Source organism: Opisthorchis viverrini, assembly GCF_000715545.1.
Source record: "Opisthorchis viverrini unplaced genomic scaffold opera_v5_413, whole genome shotgun sequence".
NCBI lineage: Eukaryota > Metazoa > Platyhelminthes > Trematoda > Opisthorchiida > Opisthorchiidae > Opisthorchis > Opisthorchis viverrini.
The window spans coordinates 143,557-151,202 of record NW_008752074.1 but is presented as its reverse complement, the minus strand read 5'-3'; the positions used below and the strand labels follow the sequence as shown (position 1 = coordinate 151,202).

The following is a 7,646-nucleotide window of genomic DNA, read 5'->3' as shown; positions in this document are numbered from 1 at the left end:
TAGGCATGAAAAACACTGATTTTCCGATCTTGCTAAAATTGTGTGGACAATGGGTCTTGAGTGTAATTGCTCAATCGCATTCGCTTTACTGTCCAGTTGGAGCTTACGGTTGACGGAAAACTGGGGTTGCGTCCTTCTAATGAGCCGCAGAAAAACGTACAATATAGAACGCTGTGGAGGAGTTTTCAGTAATCTTGATAGCAGTACGCCTTTTAATATCAAATTAAGTTCGCAGTGAAACACGGGTCAGCGGTTGTGTAGCGTATCCACTCGAAGAATAGTGTAAACAAGATATAGAGTTATATCTACTATCTACGCCAAATCAATTTGCAATAGAGTATATTTCACCAAGTCGTGTGGGATTTTCGTGCCCATATGGCTGGATCACATGCAGCTTCGCTCGTAAAGGGCGAGGCACGCTGTAAAAACCTAACTAGAATGCCCAGATGAAATGTCTGTCATGCGCTGGGTTTTCGGTGGGTAAGCCACGTCACGTCACTCGACGACTCTGCGTTCCGACAGGATACTCAGGGGTCTCTCAAGTACAGTAATTATTCGAGAGATTTACTGCATGAAACGAGGCCGAACTTTTATCTGATGTTTTCTGAATTTTATCACCTATTCGTGTTTTTTTGTTTCGCCTTTTCAGGGGTATTTTTTGAGTTCACAAACCGTACTGGCTGCAGAAACGAAAAAAATATCCACCTTCCGTGAAACAACGAGCAGCTGGCAAGTGAATACGGAGAAGGAGAGCGGAGAAAGGTTTGGCCGCCGAGTAGTATATGAAAATCACAGTGGCCAGAATAATGCGTAATCGAAATATATTGCACTATGTTGATAGAGTACTCCACCTACCGGCCGCGTTTCGACGGAGCAGAAACGGTGGTGCATTTCGCGGAAGCCAGTTGATTTAACTGTCTGACACTCTTGGAAAACTGGCTATTGACCTGAAGCACTACTTGTTGATTGGATGTCTGTTGCTCAGGAAACTTTCCAGCCGATCTGTTGGGGTTCAGTACTTGGGGGCGTTGAGTCAACCGTTCATCAGACTTCCTAACAGGGGGTTGCTTGGTTGCACCTTTTAATAGTGGACCAGAGTTCAAAAAATTTATAGCTTCATCATCACCCTGTTCCAAGAGATTGAGGAGAGAAGTTCGAGGAGTGACACATGATTGGTTGTCAAAACTGGTCCGAGAGGAACGGCTTTTCAGTGCATCCGGAGTGTTCTGAAACCCAGTGGCTCCGCCTGGCGCATTCTGGAAAGGAAGAGTCAGTTGAAATTATCTAATTCATTGAAGATCGGTCGGCGGACTCGATTTATTGGCAATGTGGGCCACTGGTCTACCTGAAGCGGCCCACAATAGGATCAGTTGTTGAACTGCTCTGATTTGGTTTGACTAAAGACCCCCTTAATATTTCAAACATTCTGGAAAATAAGGCTCGCACCAATGCTTCCAAAGACCACAGCGGCGCAAACCGAGCTTATTGGTGGTTAGCACCAGCTAGCCATCAGTGTATGCTGTAGAGGCGCCCTGTGAGTGTCGTGGGCCACCATACCAACTAATATTTTGCTTGTCCACACTTGGTTCGATTGGTGATCCATGGGTCAGGCATCCCGAAAATCCTCTCTGTTGAAGATGGGGAGATTGCCCTTCCCATAAACATCATTTATCAGGTATCCACTGCCAAACTTGGACAGGATGGTGAATTACCGATTGAAAAAAAAACACATTTACAGCTGCAGTTAATGGGTTCTTTCATAATCATCCTCCATAATTACAGCCCACAGTCGCTATGCCTGGTTTCAGCTATTGTCATTGCCGGCGAATATCTTCCACTGTGTATTGATTTGCTGCTACTCGGTCACCTTACAGCAAACCGGGCCACTTTACGCTCTGTGCACGAGATCCATTATCGTCCGCACAATTTCCACAACTGATTCCAATGGTCCAAGGTCGCCCTGTTGTTTTAGCCGACAACCTGAACGCCGGTAATACTCTAAATGCCGGAGATAAGTTGAAAGACGCTAATCAATCCAAATAGTAAACTGATATTGTGCGCAGCATGCGGTTCCCCAGTAAGTGTTTATGGACACAAATGGTTTACGTTCAGACCGATGAACAGTACCCAGTCGACAGAGTACGTAAACAACTCAGAAGAGACGTTGACGTTCGTTTTCAAGTTAAAAGGCAGAAACATCTGTTTAAATTATCCAATAGAGAGGAAAAAGACATTAAAACACGTAGTGCTCGGTTCGTTTGGTTGCCACACATACGGAAACTTCTTCTAGAAGGACCCTCCTTAGTCTTTCGACGAAAGGGATAAAAATAAAAAAACAGCATTTTGTTTTCACTACTCACCAAAAAGGTTCGATTTTCCGGAAGTAAAAGGCACGGGCACTAGTTGGAGCTGAATATTTCCAGTACTGTCAAAACTGATTTACGCGATATTTAGTACTCGGCGTCGTATAGAGGCGGACTGTAAACAAGATGACACAGCGACTGCATTGTACATCGCGTTCATTATCATTCCATCTAGGACTATTAGATTCCTCGTTGCACTTAGCACTGTTTAACCACAATTTTCAGGGACCAAAAGACCTTATCTCCAAGGACGTGTTCGTCTAGGGATACGGACGGCCGGATTACTAGCAACCCAGATGTGCTTTCATCGGGGGCCCTCACACTGCTTAGAGGTGTGTAGATAAATGAGGCTGACCATTTGATGATTTACTGTATCAATAAGGATACTGCAGACCCTTCGATAACCCACGACAGGCTTCTTCTTTCTTGGGGTACACAAGGAGCAAATCTTGCAAGTCTCCACCGACATACGTTCTCATAGAACCCAAGTTGGCTTCGGTGGGAGCCCCTTGCGAATACTGATTATGTCATTTACGATCTTTATCAAATTAACGTACCACTTCATCTCGAATATAATGCAAGCAGAAACAAGAAGAGGCCTTTATTCATCTGAGATCCCAAGTAGTTTTGTAAACGAGTGAACTTTTTAAAAAGCACTCACTCTACCGTACACCTGAAGATTTGCACTTTTGCAAACTAGCAGTTGGACAGTCCGAACGCACGAAAATTTCAACCGTCAGGTTGATAAATAGGTATCTGAAATGCACATCAGTTGGAGTCAGTAAGAGTAGACTATGATTTGAACCTCCAGCACCATCACGTCTAAGCGGAATTCGACCACGACGCAATTGTTCACCACTTCCAGTTTCTGCGAAAGACATTCACTGTTACGGGGCGGTGGGCTCGAAACTGCGACCCATTTTGGCACATTTTTACATTTTGTTAATCACTTCAATGACAGTTCGAATGATCTATATAGGTGAGAGCTGCAGGAGCCCATTCTCTACGAGTCGCCGCATACTAAACACTGTACGTTTGATAGTAAGTCACACAGGCAAGGAACTGTTACCTGCACAGAACAGGTGCAGTGTTAATAATTCTAGGGCATGAAGCACGCACAAGTTGAAGTGACGTACTGATTTGGAAATAGGCTCTCCTTTGTTATTCAGTACCACGAATTGTTCTAGAGGACCATCACTGCCGCACCGACTTGCAACCGATGAACAGTCATACCGATACTGAACAATGTAAGCACTTGGGTCGGCGTAGTGATAAAATTTGAATTCCTTATATCCTTTTTGAGGCCGGATGGCTGGAGTGCATTTGGCCGTTTGGGAAACCGCCGCTGGTCGAGGAGTTGGAGCAGGTCGGGCGAAAAATTCCAGGATTGCATTGCGATCCGTCCAGCCAGACATTCTTGGGGTGGACAGAGACGGCTCCTACCGAGTATAGACAAAGCATTGTGTAAATCAAGCGACAAATACAGCAGAACTCTGCCGGTGAAGGGAAACCGAAATTGTTACCTATCGGAGGAAACCTACCGGAGTCATCGCAGAGGTTGCGGACTTGCTACAGACCCTGGCACTGATGCTCATCACTGTAGGGAGCCAAGCGATGCGTAAAAGTAGGGGACACAATAATCGAGCCAAAGAAGGAATAGTTATGGATGTCTGGAAAGAAGGTAAGCAAAAATGCAAATCATGAATGTCCATTGGATTTAGGTGGCGCATTGTGCTTTTCATAGTGCGGCGTTTTTCTTTTACTTCAGTCGATTTTACATAAGTAACATCACTGGCACATGTTGCTGCGGAAACCAAGCAGAAATTATTTCTGATGAATTAAGCCAGCGGTAGGTGGGTAGCGGAGGACACCCGATGTGCTACAAACCGGTTTCGGTGAGCAATATTAAAGTAATGTGTGGCGCCGTACCGCATGTCAAACAGCCGCACGGTGGATCTGCCGATGGATTTCAGGCTGCATGGTTGCCCTAGTGTATTTTACATGTCCTTCAAATACAAGGTACTCCAACAGAGGATGGAAAGAGATGCCTGTTGGCCCCGTTGGCGGATAGCACGGAAAATAAAAGACTTGGTGAACGCTATAAATTTTGGGTGGATTGGAGGGCCATTTCGGTTTATCTCACTGGGTGGTATCCCATACACGGATCATGGATTGAGTGATTGACAACTAAATAGAATGCAGAGAACTATTTGGACAGTGGGGAGCTGTTGGATAGGTTCAGTGAACAACGAGATGGTAGAATCGGTGATACTCTCCGTTTGCACAGATCTAAGATTGGCTTAAAATGGTTCTTCTCAAGCTTTTAAATCAAACGTTTGATCAACAAGGTGGTAAAAAGATGCGGGGTCGATTTCAGGAGCCCTATGTCTAGTTTGTGATTCATTCTGAAGTGCATGAAAAGCGCTCATTAACGGCAAATTCACAAAAGTGCACTAATAACTGATTGACAGACAACCATGTTAGTTCACTTGAATAAAGCCTCTAATAGAAAACGTGGAAAAGTGCATATACAAAGGGGAGATAAGGTTGGCCGACTGCAGTTGTCTGAGGCACCTACACCCCCTAAACTCGGCCACCATGTCGTTCACTGCCTCAAGCTAGGTACGGGGGGTATCGCGTGGAACCAATCCAGAAGGCTAAACAAAATCAACAAAATCAAAAAATCGTAACAGCCACCGCTGTCTTTTTGACTGTCAAAATCTTTCCATATCCAGCTTTCCGCCACTCCGAATCGGGCACAAAAATGAGCGCTCTTCCTTTCGGGTAGTAACTGAGTCTGTGTAACATACGGCATAGCGACCTCAGCTTGCCGGTCTGGAAGCATTGCTTGAGTTATTGTTTGAAAGCTGTCTGTATCACCTGAGAGCAACTTCCTGATCGCCTCATTCCAAATCCACTGGTTCCAGCCAAACGCAGATACAGCTATGAAACATAGGTGATAACGTTCTGAGGATGTCTCGTGTCCTCCGTCCGAAGTGACCAGACCTTGCAGGCGTACTATTGTCTCAGCCCGGACCGTCGGCTATTATATGCGTGTTCTGGGACTAAGTGGTACGTCCTTTGCGAGGAAAGTGACGAAAATGGACAAATAAGCATTCATGCACTGACGTGAAAGCTAATGCAACTCTCGAGATACTGCGGTGTTTCACAACCTTGACTATCATTCCTTGAATTCTCAGAAGCCTGTCCAATGACCTACGTCCCGCAGCGTGACTTTGCACTCCGTGAGCAAAAAGCACTTGCCAAACAGCTGTACGACCTTGGCCGTTTTCCTTCGTGCTTTTCGTTCTTTTTAAAATGTGTGAACAAAATCATCTGCGTATTCCAAGTCAATAAGAGCCTTATTTAGATTGACCTGAACAATGGAGTTCCGGGGATTTTTAGTGTTTGCCTCATTCGTTCATCAGTGACCGAATCTAACAAAACTTTTGACACAGCTGCTTGTAAAAGCGGTTTCAAAAAGTTCTTCGTATTCTCCCACGCATGCGAATAAAAAGAGCTTACGATATTCACGAATTACTACTATAACAACTACTGTCGCACAAGCGTACTGAATAAAACTCAGTCTGCAGAGTCAAATGCACTCTCAAGGTCAAGCAATACCACGACTGCAGAGTGCCTGTACACCTGCCATTGCACTAACTCTTGATCAAAGAGAAAACACTGTCCACAAAACGCCTTCTCAACTGTATTCTCGCTTGTTGTTCCCGAGGATGTCTTCACGCACCCTAGTAAGGGAACGTAAGACACTTGACACAAAGAATGTGATTATAAATTGATCAAACTGGCTTCTTTGGATTACCACCTCCAATGGGACCACACTACTCTCAACTGACCCGTGATGGTTGTGACGGTCACTTTATTCCAGATAAAATCGAATAAGTTAACCACCAAAAGAATATTCCCTTTCATCTTTAAACATAGAGAACTGAAGTTCCCCAGGACCAGCAGATTGGTAATGCTTGAGAAACAAAAGGCACTCAGGTATTCCGGGAGCCATTGGAGGTTTTAGATTTCGAGTCGGGCGCCTTGCTTTAAGTTGAGGATCCGATTGCACAAATAAGGACGGCCAGTTTTTCCTTTTTGAAAGGGTTCAACAAAGAACATGGACGCTTCTCTTTAGAGGCACAGGTGCCCTTTTTACAAATGATTGTCTCTCTCACCAGGAGTACATTTGAGCCTATTATGCAAATCAGTCGGGTTGAGTGCAAAAAGCGCCTTGGAGAACAACAGCGGGTTAGTGATTAAGGCGAAGAATGTGGATATTAGACTGCCACTGGTAGTGCGATATCACCATGTCGGTGAGTACCTCCGACCAGTGGTGTGGTGAGCCTTTGATACCACATCCCTGCAGGTGGCATGCACCAGAACAGCCGAAACCTGGTGTTGTTTTTCATGTGTCGTCTCTGGGTCACGTGTTATCCACCCTATGGTGTCTTCCACTCGGAATCTGCGTCAGCAAGCATGCAATCGATCACCTGGCCAATGGCGCGCGTTGCAAAACCAGCGTGTATACAGCAGCCAAAACAACCGGTCGGTGGAAACAAGTTGCTTTATTGTAAAAACCATATGTTGCACTTATAAGTGCAACCTTAATTAAGGTTTGTTAATTTGATGTCCCCATAATGCATGTATTTTGAAGTTGCTGACGGCTTAATGCCAGCAACCTTTTCTTCCTCAAAGCACACTGACCAGGCTTGACACTCGTTAAAGAATATTGGGAGCACTGCCTCCATGCAGACACATCCTTACACCGACGGAAAAATGCCACGCTGGCGGTAGATGTGCATTTTGGTGTATCAGCTATAAAGTGTACGGTGGTTCCAGCTGCTACGGTTTCAGTCACCGGAAAATGGATTAGCATGGGAACTATGACCATTCACAGCGGGCGATGATTTGATAGGTTATTTTACAACATATACTCCTTTGAGAAATTGGGAACCTGGTAAAAAGGTTTGAAAGCGCAAGGACTGATGCGGGAAAGCCACTGACTCCACGGTTGAGTCATATCTGACAGGGGCATCAATAACAAGCAAAATAATGATCCCGTTGCAAAACGTTTCTGATGCCCACCTGCCATGGCAACCAAAGGAAGCACGAGGGCAGAGGTACTGCAAGATTATCCAAGCCTAGTTGGTGTAGCTTGGGTGGATTCAAACCAAAGATCTTCCCGTCAGTAATTTCGGGCCACAATCGCCAACATATCTCAAGCTTTCAGCATCAGCATTATGAGTTGATTCCAGGGTTCTGAATTCTTGGTGG

General features: G+C 45.1%; 1 protein-coding gene across 1 annotated transcript; it reads right to left on the bottom strand.

Annotated features, from left to right (window-relative positions):
- Nucleotides 1-855: 855 nt before the first annotated feature.
- T265_15268 (hypothetical protein) lies at nucleotides 856-6,834 on the bottom strand (the record flags this gene model as incomplete). Its single annotated transcript, XM_009177349.1, has 4 exons — nucleotides 856-1,256; nucleotides 3,500-3,802; nucleotides 3,905-4,033; nucleotides 6,750-6,834. Coding segments are annotated over 4 exons (915 nt in total), but the record flags the coding sequence as incomplete, so codon positions are not given.
- Between the last annotated feature and the right edge of the window lie 812 nt (nucleotides 6,835-7,646).